This window comes from Pseudonaja textilis, chromosome 1, assembly GCF_049901715.1.
Source record: "Pseudonaja textilis isolate UNSWEBS1 chromosome 1, rPseTex1.2, whole genome shotgun sequence".
NCBI lineage: Eukaryota > Metazoa > Chordata > Lepidosauria > Squamata > Elapidae > Pseudonaja > Pseudonaja textilis.
Window position 1 is genome coordinate 184,225,519 of NC_141990.1, and position 16,536 is coordinate 184,242,054.

The 16,536-nt window shown below is 44.9% G+C and overlaps 1 protein-coding gene across 2 annotated transcripts in view; it reads left to right on the plus strand.

Moving 5' to 3' along the window:
* Positions 1-1,076: 1,076 nt before the first annotated feature.
* The window catches only part of PDE11A (phosphodiesterase 11A), a 185,239-nt gene continuing 169,779 nt past the window's right edge, over positions 1,077-16,536 (plus strand). Inside the window, exon 1 of one of the 2 annotated variants that reach the window (XM_087918209.1) lies at positions 1,077-2,791. In XM_087918209.1, coding sequence (XP_087774335.1) covers positions 1,961-2,791 — 831 coding nt within the window. In that variant the 5' untranslated portion in view covers positions 1,077-1,960. The remainder of the gene's footprint in view (positions 2,792-16,536) is intronic. The other variant, XM_087918156.1, reaches the window with a different exon arrangement.

The following is a 16,536-nucleotide window of genomic DNA, read 5'->3' on the forward strand; positions in this document are numbered from 1 at the left end:
AGCCAGTCAGCTGTCCCTGATTCTGGGTTTTTGTCATTATCCTTAGGTATTTGTGAGAACTGAAGAGAAAGCCACTGCCTCCGAGATCTTGCCGCTGCCTTCTCTTTTAGGAGAAAAGGAGGCAGTGATATTTATCAGCAAGTCATTTTGTGCAGGAGACATTCATTCTTAAGGGATAATAATAATAATAATAATAATAATAATAATAATAATAATAATAATAATAATAATAATAATAATAATAATCCCATATAAATCAGAATGGAAGCCCAGCACCTGCTTTCTTGAATGGAATCCCATTTCATTAAGTGGGGTTATTTTTGAGCTGACCTACCAAGGGTTCCCTGCCTAAAGAAAGATCCATTTCTTAGGAGTGATGTCTACACTGAAGGATGGAATCACACAGGGTTGCAGGAAAGTAAGGAGGCAGCACCAAACTACAGCTGTTGTTAACCCACAGCTTGCCAAAGCTTCTGCTTTCCTTGAAACATCCTACATCGGGAGAATATTTTAAATATTAATGGCAACATAAGAGGGCAGAGTGAGGGAGGGGAGAGTTGTCCCTATTGACCTCATCCCATTCCTAAGAGGTCTGTAAGGGGCCTGCATAAGTGCACCATCGTGCCTACTGTCCCTGTCCTATTGTCCCCATGTATTTGTACCTATTTCCTGTATTCTTACACATGTTTATACTTATACCTATTATCTTGTAAGCGATTGACAAATCAAATCAAATCAATCAATCAATCAATGTTTGGAACCATTCCATTAAAAGCAGCAAGGCCGAAGTCTTCATCATTGTATTTAAAAAGGGTGTGAAATCCCTCGGCTTTCCCTCCCATTAACAAACTTATACCCCGACAGAAGAACTCACAGCCTCAAACATAAACGCGCGCGGCGTAAGTTACAAATCGCATATGCGCGCCCGCGCGCGCGCACACACACAGCCCTTCCATCTCTACCCATATTCTTTCACCCGCATTCAAAAATATTTCGTCTCTTGCCCCCCTCCCCCTCCCCCGTACAACTCCATCTTCTGCCCAGCGGCATCTTTCGCCGAGCTCGATCGTTTTCAATGGAAGGCTTGGAATACGCCGAGAGCTGTTTGACGACCCATTAGCCAATATTGTATGTACCACGCTGGTGCAATCTCTGTTTCGGCTTAATGAGAAGACGGGATTGCCTGGGGGGGGGGGAGGACAGCGATTGATATCCGCCCCTCCCCTTTGACGCCTTCATTCATTCTGCTGCACGAATTCCAGCACAAAAACCGCCTCCAGACAGCAGAGAAGGCGCTGCTGCCTCTTTCGCCGCCGGCTTCTGCTTTGTATCTCTTCCCCTCCCTCGTTCGGCCCGTGCGCCCTTCCCCTCCCCGCCCTCGTTTCTTCGAGGCTCTGCTCTGGCCGGGTTACGCAGCCGCCGTCAGGAGCCAGCACAGTATAGTTAGCAAGGAGGGCTTTGGACTGGCCGTCCCCGGAGAATCCGCGGCAGCTCCGGTTGGGTAATCGGGAGCTGAGGGGCGGACGGCTGAAGTCCGCAAGAAACACCCGGAGGCGGGAAGCAAACGGGGTGTGCGTGTGTACGCGAGCGTTTGCGCTTGGGTGGAACGCGGACGAGCCGAAGTAAAATCGAGAGAGAAAGGCTTTGCAGAGAGCAGGGAAGAAGGGGCCAGATCGCTAGCAAAATTAACAGGAAATGGAGCGAAAAAGCAGAGCATTGACCGGTAAGACGCAGAGCTCGACGCGGAGTTTCTCCATTCGGCGGAGCGCCCCGGACGGCTTCGGATGTACCGTGCGAGGGGTTCATGCCTTGTGAAGGAGCTTCGGTGCTTCCTTCTCGGGACGTTGGGAATTAGTGGCTTATAGACTTCCCACCGCTTTTGCGATCCACGGAGATTGGGGCATGAGGCGTTAAGTAGCGCCGAAAGTTCCTCAGGGGGAAAGCGAGGTTTACCGGGATCATGGCAAACCCCGCCGGCTTGGACTCCGCTGCGGTGGAAGGTTTCTTAGACAGACACCCGGAGCTGGTGGAGAAGTGGCTGAAGAGGAGAACCGCCTTCCTTAGTAAAGGAGCTCCCGCGGGAGCGCTTGACTTCAGCTACGGCGGGGCGGCAAAGCAGCCAAGCAGATACCACCACAACGGCCTCTCGCCGCGGAGCAGCCCTTCGTCCACAGCCCCTCCCGGCCCGGAGCCGGCGGCCGGCGGGCAGCTGCTGCAGCACCGAGGGTCCCAGAAAGAGCTGAGGAAAAGTTTCGCGCGCTCCAAGGCGAGCCACGGGAACCTGACTTACGACGAGCACCTCCACAGGGCTCAGGAGCCGCTGAGCAGCGCGAGGAGAAGGGCGCTGCTGAGGAAGGCCAGCTCCCTGCCGCCCACCACGGCGCACCTGCTCAGCGCCCTGCTCGAGTCCCGGGTCAACCTGCCCCAGTACCCGCCCACCGCTTTGGACTACAAGCGCTACCTGAAGCAGCACAACGAGCGGCAGTTCTTTCTGGAGCTCGTCAAGGACATTTCCAATGACTTGGACCTCAGTGCGCTCAGCTACAAGATCCTCATCTTCGTCTGCCTTATGGTGGACGCCGAGAGGGGCTCCCTTTTCCTGGTGGAAGGCGGCGGCGCCGGTGGCAAGAAGAGCTTGGTCTCGAAGGTCTTCGACGTGCACGGCGGCGCCCCCGTCCTGCCTTGCTACAGCACGGAGAACTCCAGCGAGATGCAGCTGCTCTGGGGCAAAGGCACCGTCGGTTATGTGGCCGAGCACGGCGAGACCGTCAATATGCCCGACGTTTACCAGGTACGGCTGACATTCAGCAGCCCTCTTGACGACTCGATAACGATAACAGAATAACTTTATAAAAACTAAGGTCTCCGGTTTAGACGGTTAAAAAAAAACCACCCCAAACCCAACAACACTGAAATAAAACCCTGCTCAAATTCATACTGTAGCTATCCAGAACGGCAGCGTGGGAAGAAATCTGTTTAGAGATGAAAGCATAATATTTTGCAGAAATTCAGGAGGTCTCCTTCTGGTGCCGGTTATCTAGGAGCTGTTATACATGTTTTGTGGCGAATGGGAGGGGGGCCGAAGAGAGTTCATATTTCTGTTTAAATATACGTTCATGCATAAATACAACGTGCTGTCAGAGAAGGGTGTTTGCAATCAAAGTAGTTCTCGAAAGAGTGAGTGGTCCCTTTGTGCATGTATGGGTGTGATTAAAGGATTCAGATGAGTGAGAGATAGATGGCAGCAGCTGTGTAATAATTTATGGCTGTTGTGTAGATTAAACTAAGGATTCAAGATAAGTCATGCATATTTTTTTCCTCAATGGCCAACTAGAGGCTAAGCAAAACACAAGTAGTCTATTTTATTCTTCAACAATTAGTATTGAGACATTTATTCTTGCTTTGACTGCTAAACCTGATGGATTCTTGATTAATAACCATTATAGTCTTACCATCCCTCAAATAAGTAAATGCACTTCTGATCACTTGTTTAATTCCAGCTGGATCTCTAGATACAGTAATTTTGGACCCATGAAGGTGCCTATCAGTGTATCCAAAAGCAAACCACAGTGATGCCAAAATGATGACATGCCTGTAATAACCATTATGTAAAAATAAAAGGCTCAATTTGCCCTTCTGATTGCATTCATTTGTATTTGTTCTATCTGTAGGGATGGGATAGTTTTGCTGGTGCATAGTATTTAAAGGGCTCATCATGGATTTATGTGAAAACATTTTGGTTTTGACTGTTTTACTTTTAATATTGCTATGTATAATTCCATAAATAATTTGGAAAATATGCATTGGAAAATAGTGGAGTGTAAATATAGAACTCTTGCCGATAGGCATCTAGAGGAAACAAGGGACAAAACTTCAATTACAACATAAGTTGTACTGTTACATGCCGCATCATGACGCAAATACGAAAGGGTAGAGTTCATATCCTGATGTCATAATGCACAGGTAGTGTTCAATATGATCAGCAGCATCAAGAGAGATATCTATGCCCTTGATTGCAACTTTTTAAAGCAGCCATCTCTATTCTCAGGATCACATTCTGCTAACATCCCGAGGAAAAATTTGACTGCTTTAAAGAGGTGCAGATAAATTGACATCTCCGTTTTCGAAATGGAATCCAAATCATTGCACACAACTAATATTTAGTTCTTGGTCTGATACTCATTAACATGGTATTTGCTTTTTTTAAACTGCTTTGTACATTTATGTAGATGTTTTCATTAACCCTGTGAATTCTTATCTAATTAGTCACTACCAGAATTTAATAATGTTCCTGGTTATTTGTATAGACAAATCCATTTGTAGAAAAAAAAACAAGTTTCCTTTATGTGGTTGACACTTAGACTGATTAATAAAGACATTTTAGGTGGAAGTGCCCAGGTTAGTATGTAGGACAGTGCTATTAAATAAGAGAAGCTGTCTAGCAGGAAAAAAGGCAGTCTTGTAAAGGGATATTGTTATAGTATACTTCTAGAATTAATTGGCAATAAATTAAATCTGATAAGTGAAAACACTTTTTATGTAGATAAAAGTTGGCTAGAATAAATGGCTTTTATGTAGATTACCTTTATGGTAATGGGAATGGAGGGGCTACATCGTGATTTTTCTGTAAATCACCATCCAAAACGTGTTTAATTGTAGCTTCTTATTGTTTAATAACCCATATTGTCATTTTCACTCCCAAATATAGTTTGTTTTCATAAATGCAGATAGTGTAAATTTGATTGATTGATTATGTGTTATTAAGTTATTTCCAATTCTTAGCAATCATATACATTTTCTTCATGATGATCTATCCTTAACCTGTTCTTTCAGGTCTTCTAATGGTGCACTCATCACCATTGTTACTAAATCCCTCCACCTTGCTGCTGGTAATCCTCTTCTTTTTCCTTCTCTTTCTCCCAGTATTAGAGTCTTCTCTAGAGAGCTAGATCTTGGCACAATGCATCCAAAATAGAATAATTTGAGCCTAATCATTTAATCCTCAAGTAAGAACTCTGGGATGATTTGTTCAGTGGTCTATTTGTTTTCTTGGTTGTACTTGTAAATTTAGACTTATTGGTTAGAAGGTTGGCTAGTCTGTGAAATTACTTGTATGGAGCTAGTTATTCCTATTTGATTTACAATTCTAATAGATAAAATTGTGGGAAGCAATATGAAATTTAAACACATAGGTTTACTGACCGATAGTCTCTCTGTGAATGTAGGAGCTCCTGCTTTAAGAGACAGAAGGAACAGATGGATTACAAAATACTTGTGATTAAGATCTGGGGCAAGTTACAATATTTATTAAATCTGTTTTGCCATATGTTCATCTTTTATAAGGTCTATCATTAAGTCTTGGCTTCTCATCTAAAAGAGTAAGTCACTGATTTAATCCAACCCTATAAAACACTCCGTGTGTCATTCTGGTTTTGGAACTGTATCAAGACTCACTTGTCTCCAATTCACCTGCTTTTAACACAAAGAGCTGTGGACTTAGATCTTAGTCAGAGATTCACCGTGGAAGGAAATTACGGTATATGATAATTTATCAAAACTGCTTTCTTCTCCTGCAAGCTGAGTGCTTAATCAATTTTACAGCTTTTTTCTTCTTGCTTAAAAGTAAACTTGTGGATTTACTTCTATGCCTATTGTATGCAAAAAGTTGTATTATGTTTATTATTAAATAGTGTTTGGTTTGACTAAAGACAACAAATTCTGCTAGGTCAAGCAAATATGAGTTTCTCTACCATAAAAAGTATGGAATTATCTTACATCAGGGAAAGAAATTGTTTTCAAAAATTTTCCACCGATAATAGCAGGGTTCCAATAATAACATGTTGATTACAATGGCAAAAGAAATACCAAATTTGGATCTTCACTGGACTGTTTCTGTTCAAACATCAGTGCACTCACTTCTTATTTGTTACTCTATGTCTCTATTGTGATTACTGTATTACTTCCTTGAAGATAGCTAGCTAGTGCCTGGATTGCAAAAATCTATCCCAATTTAGTGTCTTTTCAGTGCATTGAACTAGAACTCTAGATACAATAGTGGGAGTTGTTGTCCAACACATATGGAAGACTTAATTATTAGTGATGTTAGTAAGTTTCTACCATAGGACACTTACGATGACACAACTAAGTACAATAGCTAAAAGATAGAAAATAACTTAATAGGCAAATACCAAAATACTTAGATCACAGAAGTCTAATGCAAATGTATAGGATGGTTATACCTGGTCCAGTGATAATAATAAAAAGGAATAGGTATGATCAGGAAACGAAACCAAGTCTCAGTTTTTACAAGAGAAATTCAACTATTTAAGAATGTTTTGTTTTTGAGAAGAAAAAAGTGGGAAAAGAAATTACCATAGGCATCTGTTCTTAATGTTTAATCGAAGTAATAAAACATCTTGTAATATCATCCCACAAGTTTCATTCACCCTTATACATTATAGGACAGGGATATCAAACTCATGGAGTCATGGCGGTGTCATGTAATGTGTTGGGACTTTTCCCCCCTTCATTAAACCAGGTGTGGGCATGGCCAGCATATGATGCATCTGACCCGTGGGCTGAGAGTTTGACAGCCCTGTTATAGGATAACTGTCAGGTTCTCAACATGCAGAGTTTCCATTGTGCTACATATTTTGTCGCTTTCCTCATGTTTTCTGTGGACATGACATCATAGAAAATAAAGACTCTTGTCTATTGCTCCAGAATACAGGAATAAAATAATATATGTAAATTACAGGAAAGTAGATTTTTAATGCTGGGAGGATAATAGCCAAACATTTGGAGCAGTTAATAAGGAAAAAGCAGGAAATGAAACAATTATCTGGAGAGGTAGCAAATTCCACTTTAATGGTTGTAGTCAGATGGAGTTAGCTTTCTCTCATGGATGCTTTATTTTAAATTTCTGCATTCAAATAGGTAGTTGGTATGATATAGTCTTAACGGACCCTTTCTAACTCTTTCATTCCATGAATTTAGTTTTCATTTTAACTCCCACTTTTCCTACTATTCTATAGAACTACCATAACCAGGCCGCAAAATCAGGATGACTAGAAATGGTAGCAAAGTGTTCTTTTTTTCCCAGAAAAAAAAGTTAAAGGATAGAATAGTTACATAGTGTTACTTGAACATATTATGAATTCTTCTCTGTCTCAAAAGATAGGTGACAGTTGTGGTTTGGAGGACCTTTTTGTGTTCCAAAGATAAGGGTTAATAGAAATTAACCCTTTATCTTACAGATTGTTATTAGCCAGCTCATACTTACTCTCAATAAACTCAGGGATAAATGAAATATTAAATAGTCACAGATTTGAAGAAATGTCAGAGTGGTCAGAGAAAGGAAGCCAGGTATTTTTTGTTTTGTTTATCGAGTTCTTTTGAATATTGTTATGGATCTAGCCCCATGCCCTTACTTTATGGTAATTTTACAGAATTTGACATTTTCCTATTGAACATCTACAATGAATCTACAAGAATAGTTCATCCAGTGACTTGAGTTTAGGTATAATCAACATGCAGAAATCTTGACCCCTGGTCATCCAAGTGATGCTGTCAGTGTTTCATCTCAGTATCTGGAGACTATGAGGTTCTCCTTAGAGCTGCTCGGATCATCCAGAGTGGGAGGGGCTCCAGTCTGCGTCTCTGTAGGCTGAGCTTAATTACTGAGGAACGCTCCGCCCTCCATCACGTGGTCCCTTGCAGCGTTTCCCAGTTTATGCTCAGCCTTTGGAGAGTTAGGCTGTGTGTACCTTTCCCTCCTTGGCCGATTCAAGCTCGTCCTTTGTGCCTTTCAGGTTTGCCTAATTCTTTATCAGTGTCTCCTTAGCCTCTGTGCATTTGGGGTGTCTTTGGGAGCGTGGTTTTTTTGCCCCCAGGGGGGAAAAGAGCTGGCGGTTTAGCAGCGCTTCTGCGCTAATCCCCCCTCATTCGTTTCTCTTCCTGCTGTCTCTCTGCGCCGCCCTCACCAGCGGCCTGAATCGATTGCGGTGTTAGCGCAGCTGGTTTTCCCCCCACCCGAACACCGATCGCCCCAGGAAGGGGCGATTTTACCTTGCTGCCCTCTAGGCGCTTTAATTTCGCCTGAGGGACTTAGTTCCACCCTGAGCGGCCCGACGAGGAGATTCGTAGGCGGCCGCCATTTTGGGCGCCGCTTCGTGCTCAGGCGCCATCTTCTGGCCTCTCTTACTACTGCGAAGTTTTGTTAGCTCACTGGCACAGGCCTCCCAGCCTGTTAGAGCTTCTTTTTATGCTGTTATTGTGCTAAACAATTAGAATCGGAGTGTTGGCTTTTCCGCAGCAGCACTCAGGGTGAGGGATTGCAGCCATTCCCTCCCGGTTGCTGGCGGTGGGGGGGGGGCAAGCTGCTAGAGGCCTTTTTCTGTCTCAGCCTCAGGCGTTCATTTGACCAATTGGATACAACAACATCTATTCTACCTGCTCTGGGAGCCCTGGACCTAGTTACCTGGTCCCATATTTTTCAGTATAGAATTTATAATAATAAAGAATAAATAAACAAATATTCTTATATTTATATATCTGTATCTTAACACTACTCCAATAGTGAGCAATTATTCACAGTATATATATACCTATCTGCATAAATATAACATCAGATACGTATAATTCTCAATATATTATTATTATTATTATTATTATTATTATTATTATTATTATTATTATTATTAATAATAATATGATCATATTTTTACAGATTATTCTCTTACCAAATTCTAAAAGGGGGCGCGGGCCAGCTTAAAGGATACCCGGCCTCTCCCATAGGTCGAATCCTTGGTGTGCCAACCGCCTATAATATTCATATTCAATCCTTTTGTAAAATGGCAGATGACAATTCCGCTAAACGCCTTTCTTTGAAGGCCAAATCTAAGTCCCACCATGTGCGCAGACAGGCTAAGGAAACCTCTCAGGAGGCTTCCAAGGCCTCTCAAAGAGATGCCTTAAGACACCATAAGGCGTTAGAGAAAGAATTTGACAGGCGATCCAGGGAGCCTCAACCAGTACCTCCAGCCCTTCCATCTCCCATTCCTTCTACCTCTACGCACCACCCCCTCCTCCAGATTGTTCTTCCCTCTCCAGGCACAGCTCACTCCAGGAGCCTCAGGTCCCTGGACCATCGACCAGGCGGATGCCCGAAGCCACATTCACTCCCATGGCCACCGGTCTCCGCCAGGAGGAGCCCGCCACAGTCGAGATCCCTGAACAAATGAGGGCTTGGATGGAACGGGCTATCCGCCAGGGGATTGCTGAAGGTCTGCAGCAGATGTCCAGGCCAGGCCTCTTTCAGATGGCTCCCGTACACGAGTCGCTATCAGCCAGGTCCTCGCCCAGACCGGACCCTGCTCACGGTCAGGTACCTTCACAGGGGGGTCAGCCCTCCTCCAGAAGGGGAACTGGAGGAGGAGATAGAGGTTTTGGACCAGTACAGGGAGGAGGAAGTTTGAATGGGGATCCACTCTCCACGGGGAGCCCCTATCGGAGATAGACCCGATGGAAGCGGAACTGTCTGAGGATGAAGGTCTCACTCCTGATCAACCCACCTTTGTGGGGCTGTTCAAGCCACACATGTTTAAATCTATCCTCTTCAAGGCCAAAAACACTTCTGGTCTATCCGTACAACCCCCCTCTACCCTCCCTTCCCCAGCGGAGGGTCCAGAGGACGCCATTTTTAGGCAGCCCATGGTGGAAGAGGAGGTTATTCCGGCTCCACCCATCTTTCACGACCTAGTTTCGAATCAGTTGGTTTCTACGGGGGCCCCTCCTGCCCCATCCAACCAGGACAAGAGGTTCTTCAACCTCGAACCAAGCTTTTGCACCCTGCTTAATACCCCGGAGGTTGATGAGCCCATCGCTGGCTTAGCAACCTCCTCCTCTGCCAGCGATCCTCTGGAGGCTCTCAAGCCCGAGGACAAGAGGTCCGAACTAGCTTTACGCCGGGCTCATTTAGCTGACGCTTGGGCCATTAGATCGGCCACGGCCGCCTCCTTCTTCACCAGGTCCTCGATCCGGTGGCTCCACCAACTGAAACAGCATGTCCCCCCCTCTAACACAAGGGTGCACCAGGACATTGCAAAGATCATGGCTGCAGCAGAATTGACCACCTACCCCGTGGTCAAGTTCTTCTCCCGAGCACTAACCTCTCACGTTACGGCCCGCCGTCTGCTCTGGCTCAAACCCTGGCAGGCAGATGTAAAAAATAAGGTTAAGCTGGCAACCGCCCCCATCAAGGGAGACAAGCTATTTGGCTCGGCGCTGGAACCCCTGCTAGCCGAAACCAGGAGCAAGAAAAAATTCCTTCTCTTTTTCGGAAACCAGATTCAAGAACCCCTCAGCCATTTTGGAGAGGGTCCTCCCGACCCTTCTTACCAGTCTCCCTTCCTGCCCAGATACCCGAGACCCCCCTCCTCTCAGCCATTCCATCCCCACGATCGAACCGATCCGGGCGACCGGAACAGGAGGGGCGGCAGCTACAAGCGTCCCTTTAGGGGCTCCGGGGGGAGGCCTTTCCGGCGCTCTAGATAAATCCTGTCCCTCCCCTCCCATTGGCGGACGTCTCAGACATTTCGCCGACCAATGGGACTCCACTACCTCCGATGCCGGGGTCCGGGACACCATCAGATATGGGCTCGCCCTGGAGTTCAGGATCCCGCCCCCTGATTTTTTCATGGCATCCCCCCCTCCAGGGATCCCTCCAAACGCAGTTTGATGGATTCAGCCATCCATCATCTCCTCAACATCCAGGCTATCTAACCAGTCCCACCCTCCCAACGAGGGCAGGGCTTTTACTCCCACCTCTTTGTGGTCCCCAAATCGCCAGGTGGGTGGAGAGCAATTCTGGACCTAAAACGTCTTAACCGCTACCTGATCCACCGCAAATTTAAGATGCACACCTTACAGTCCATTCTACTGGGCACCAGGCAGGGGGACTGGCTTTCTTCCATAGATCTTTCGGAGGCATATCTCCACATTCCAATCCGACCCTTCCACTCCAAATTCCTCAGGTTCTGTTATAATCATCGCCACTTCCAATACGTGGCCCTCCCCTTTGGGTTGGCTTCTGCCCCTAGAGTCTTCACTAAGGTCCTTGCAGCCCTGGCGGCTCACCTCAGGGACCGCCCGGTGCGCCTCCACTGCTACCTGGATGACATCCTCATCCTATCTCACTCCAAACGCCAAGCAGAGAAGGACACCAGAGCTACCCTTTCTGCCTTCCAAGGCCATGGGTTCTTAGTAAACTGGAAAAAGAGCCAATTGCTTCCATCTATCGGGATATGTCACTTGGGGTCCGTTATTGACACAGTTCAGGGGAAGGTCTTCCTTTCTTCGGAAAGGTTCCTTAGCATCCAAAAATCCGTCAAACTCATTCGACGATCAAAAAGGGTATCTCTATTAGAATTGCCTAAATTGCTAAGTAAAATGGTTTCATGCATTTCTATTGTTTCCTGGGCCCGTTTACACACCAGATCCCTGCAGTGGTTCCTGCTCCCGTTCCAAAGATCCGGCAGAAGCAATTCAAAGACCATAGTCAAGGTGCCTCCGAGTCCTCACGTCTCTTCTCTGGTGGACCAACCCCGCCATCAACAAGGGACATTGCTTCAAGGAACCCCATCGCCTCACCCTCACCACAGACGCCAGCCTGACCAGCTGGGGCGCTCACATCCAAACGTTCATGACCCAGGGCAGATGGTCACAGGCAGAGCGGGTATGCAGTATAAACTGGTTGGAGCTCCATGCCATTCACCTGGCCCTGCGTAACTTTCTCCCTCAGGTACGCGGGCGGCATGTCCTGATACTCACGGACAACGTCACCGCCAAGGCTCACGTCAACAGGCAAGGGGGTACCCAATCCATATGATTGATGAGGGAGGCCGAATGACTCTGCCGTTGGGCAGAGCGTCATCTCCTTTCGCTCAAAGCAGAGCACATCTCAGGGGTCTCAAACACCCAATCAGACTGGCTGAGCCGGGCCACGGTGGACCAGTCCAGGTGGCGCATCCACCCGTCCCTGCTCAAGGAGGCGACCATGATCTTCGGTCTCCCCTCTGTGGACCTCTTCACATCAACCCTCAACACACAACTCCCAAGGTTCTTCTCCAGATACCCTTCCCACGGGGCCGAGAACTACAATGCCCTCAGTTGCCCCTGGCCCCTGGGGCTTCTGTACGCATTCCCTCCATTAGCCCTACTCCCCAGAGTCATACAGAAACTGATCCAAGAAAGAGCAGAACTCCTGCTAGTGGCCCCCTACTGGCCCAGGCGCCCATGGTTTGCGGACCGCCACAACCTGTCTGTGGCCCCTCCCTGGAAAATCCCCCCGAACAGGATCTCCCTTTCTCAGGGGCCCCTTCAACATCCGGACCCCCAATGGCTTCAATTAGCCATTTGGAGGTTGAGAGGGAACGGCTAAGAAACGAGAAGCTTTCCGACCAAGTTATTAATACCATTTTAGCCACCAGACGGCCCTCAACTAACCGAATATATAATGCCACCTGGGTCAGTTTTTGCAAGTGGTGCCATAATTTCCAGGTCAATCCGCTTTCGCCCTCCATTGCTCAAGTTTTGGACTACCTCCAAGACGGGCTGAGGAGAGGGCTTTCCCCCAATACCTTGAGATGCCAAGTTGCTGCCCTCTCGACTGTCATCACAGGCAACAACCTTGAGTCCCTTTCTCACCACCCTTGCATCAGGGCCTTCCTCAGGGGAGCCACTAACCTGTGCCCCCCTGCCATGCATCGATACCCTACCTGGGACCTTAATAAGGTCCTTGTGTCCCTCACTAAACTTTCCTTCGAGCCTCTCAGGGAATCCATCCTCCAATTCTTAACATTCAAAGTCGTGTTCCTGGTGGCTGTTACTTCAGCGCGCCGAATCTCGGAGATTGCAGCCTTGTTGGTGAGAAAGAACCTTTGCATCTTCCATGCTGACCGGGTAGTTCTGCCCAAGGTCAACTCAACCTTCCACAGGGCACAAGAACTCACGCTCCTGAACTTCTGTCCCAATCCTTCGCGGGAGAGGGAGAAGCTGTGGCACACCCTGGATGTGAGACGGGCCCTTCGCATTTACATCAAGCGCACCCAACCCTTTAGGAGGTCCGAATCCCTATTCCTTTCCTTTCAACCCAAGACATTAGGTCACAAGGTGTCACCTTCTACCATTGGCCACTGGATCAGAGCCACTATCGCTAAGGCTTATTTGTCTCAGGCTTTGCCAGTTCCCAGCGGAGTTACTGCACATTCCACCAGAAGTGCAGCTACCTTGGCAGCCTGGGCCACCCAGGCTCCAATCTCGGATATTTGTTGAGCCGCCACTTGGGCCTCTCCGTCTCCCTTCATTAGGCATTATAAGATTGACATATTTGCCTCGGCGGAGGCCTCGTTTGGCAGACGAGTCCTTCAGCGGGTCATCGAGGACCCGCGGGAGCCTCCACCCCAGACGGAGTCCCTCCCGTAGGACAGCCAAGCTTTGGTATGTCCCACTCTCTGGATGATCCGAGCAGCTCTAAGGAGAATGGGCGTTGGTCTTACCTGACACGCCATTTCTCTTCGAGCTGCAAGGATCATCCAGCCCCACCCTTATCCTTTCACCATCTGGGGGAGTCTTGTTTCGGCCAATGATCCCTTAAGTCTAATCAAATGAGAGTGCGACCTTCTCTTTCCTCTCGACTTCGCATAAACTGGGGAATGCTGCAAGGGACCACGTGATGGAGGGCGGAGCGTTCCTCAGTAATTAAGCTCAGCCTACACAGACGCAGACTGGAGCACCTCCCACTCTCTGGATGATCCTCGCAGCTCGAAGAGAAATGGCGTGTCAGGTAAGACCAACGCCCAATCTAGATAGAGAAGAATAGGCTTGGTCATAAACCTGATGAAACTGAGTAACAGTTCTACAAGATTTTTCATCTCTAATTCTGGATGTGGCCCTACCCCCTAATCAAAACTGATATGCAATCTGAGGGTCTTTATGGATTCATAGTTCCAGCTTGAGGGATAGGTGACCATCATGGTTAGGAGGACCTTTGCACAAATCCTTCTTGTGTGTCAATTTTACCTGTTCCTGAATCTGGAGGCCTTGCTCACGGTCATCCACACTTGGGTGAACCCTTGTTTGAATTAGTGTAACACACTCCACATGAGGCTGCACTTATGGACAACTCAGAATCTATGGCTAGTCCAGGATGCAGCACCATGAGTAGTTTTGAGTGTGCCTCGATATATCCATATAGCACCACTACTCCATGAACTGCATTGACAAACATTTTGCCTTTGTTTTTTCCTTGTCTTCTTTGCACTTCTTTAATTTTTTAAAAATAGAAGCCATTGTATATACCTCCCTGGGACCTAAATTTATCTTCTTTATCCCATGTAGAATGTTTATGCACAATGTTTCATCTGAGGGTCATTCGGATATTTTCACACTGCATTACATTTTTTCTTACTCAATTTTTCATATATTCTTGACAGGATTTGCCATCACAGTGATAGATAATGTGAGGCTCAAGGCTCTTTGAAGCGCATGGTATCTCAGCCTAATATTGTATCAAGTGCCAGAAAGGACAAAGGAAGACTAGAAAGAACACATAAAGATTCAAAATCAAGAGAGCAGGAACTATTACATCAGAACACACCTTTGTTCAGTCTTTCTCAACTGTTTTATCCTGAGGAAACCTTGAAATATAATGTTCAGTTCTCAAGAAATCCCTGCATAAAACATATCTCTACAGCTACCGTAGCACTGCACAATGTATTAAGTTTAAAAAACAGTGTTTAAAAAGCAATTTTTTTTTTTTTTACAAATTCTCACAGAAACCCTAGGGAACCAGTGAAAAGCTACCTTTTTCGCCTTTGTGTAACACGGTTCTACTCTTTGATTAATTATTAAGAATGTTTATTCTTGATGCCCTTGCTTATTGTAGTAACTTTCATTTGATCTAATGTACTCCTGGAAAAACCAATATTTTCTATGAGCCTTGCATTTCATATATGAATGTTGTTTTTAGATCAAAGAAAAAGCTTTATTTTTTGTCAACTGGCAATTTTTAGTATGCCACAATTTTATATTCTAGACCCTTACAGATATATTAGAATTGACAATTATATAAACAAGAGGAAATATTGTGTACAAAAAAATAAGAGGCTTACAAGGACTCTATTATTGAACAAACAAATAAGTAATAGGTGTTGCCATTCAGATAATTGTTAATCTCATATTATTAAAAATCAATAGTAATTGTTATTTTTTAAAATATCCCTTAGTATGGAACATAACTAACTGCTTATCCATGAAGTGAATATATAATCAAAATAACAGATAAATATGGAAAAATGATGTTCAGAAGAATAATGATATGGAAAATAAAGTTCAAATGTTTTGGAAGAACAAACATTTCAGCAAAGATATATTGGGAAAAAAATCCCAAATCCTGTTTTCTGCCCTAGTTATTTAAACTTAAACTTTAAACACATCTCATAATGTAAATATATTTTGAATGCTAAGTTTAGAATAATAGAGTATGTTATCTTCTATCAGTAAGATAATAATATTAATGTTGAATATTTAGTATTACACAGAAAAATGGAGAGGATTGGACACATTTTCACATTTTTAAACCATCTGTTTTTCTTCTTCAAATCCTGATGAGTTTGGCATTGAAATCACAGGTTTCACACTTGATTTAGTTACATTTGGATGTATTTCTGCTGGCATATGAAATTGCTTCAGAGACAGGTGAAATAAAGTGTACAAAAATCTTAATGGGAAAAGGATGTCTTTATGTACATATTATGACTTTAACTGCTAGAAAACAGTTCATTTGTGCATCAATATACAGTAAATATCAATTGATTCCAGATAATTAAAGTGATTATTAATAAAGAGAAAACTCTTTGGAAACTATTTGATTCTTATCTCAGTCTCATAACAAGCTGCATAAAACCCCTGGAATCCTATGTTTGGTGTTTCTTTAGGAACTTGATTTGCTACATATACCCAGCCTGAATCAGTGGTTCTTAAACTGTTTGACCCAATTAATATTTTCCTGGTAACAAATTATGTCATTATGCCCACAAAAAACCCAGACTCTTGTTATTTCACACCAGCTTCTTGATGGCAGCAGTCCCCAAAATGGATCCTTGACACACTAACAAGCAATTACAAGTTGCCCCATTACTTCCACACTATGCCCAAATTATACCCATGGGATGAATTACTTCCCAGTTTAAGGACCACTAACCTAAATTGCTGGTTTACCAAAACATTTTATACCTAGTGTAGGTAAGAATATGCATGTCTGTAAAATTGTAAAATGGATTGGACAACACAATATGCACAATGAGTAATTGTATTTTAAGTAATTATAAACCTTCCTCCTACTCACCTGTTTTTTTTCTAGAAAACTTGCTTTACAATAGAGGGCAAAGAATGTAAAAAGGTTCCTGTGCCATTGGACCATTTCTTCCACATATCATTTTTCCTGTCCACTCATGGAATTTCAGAGAGTGGAGTTTG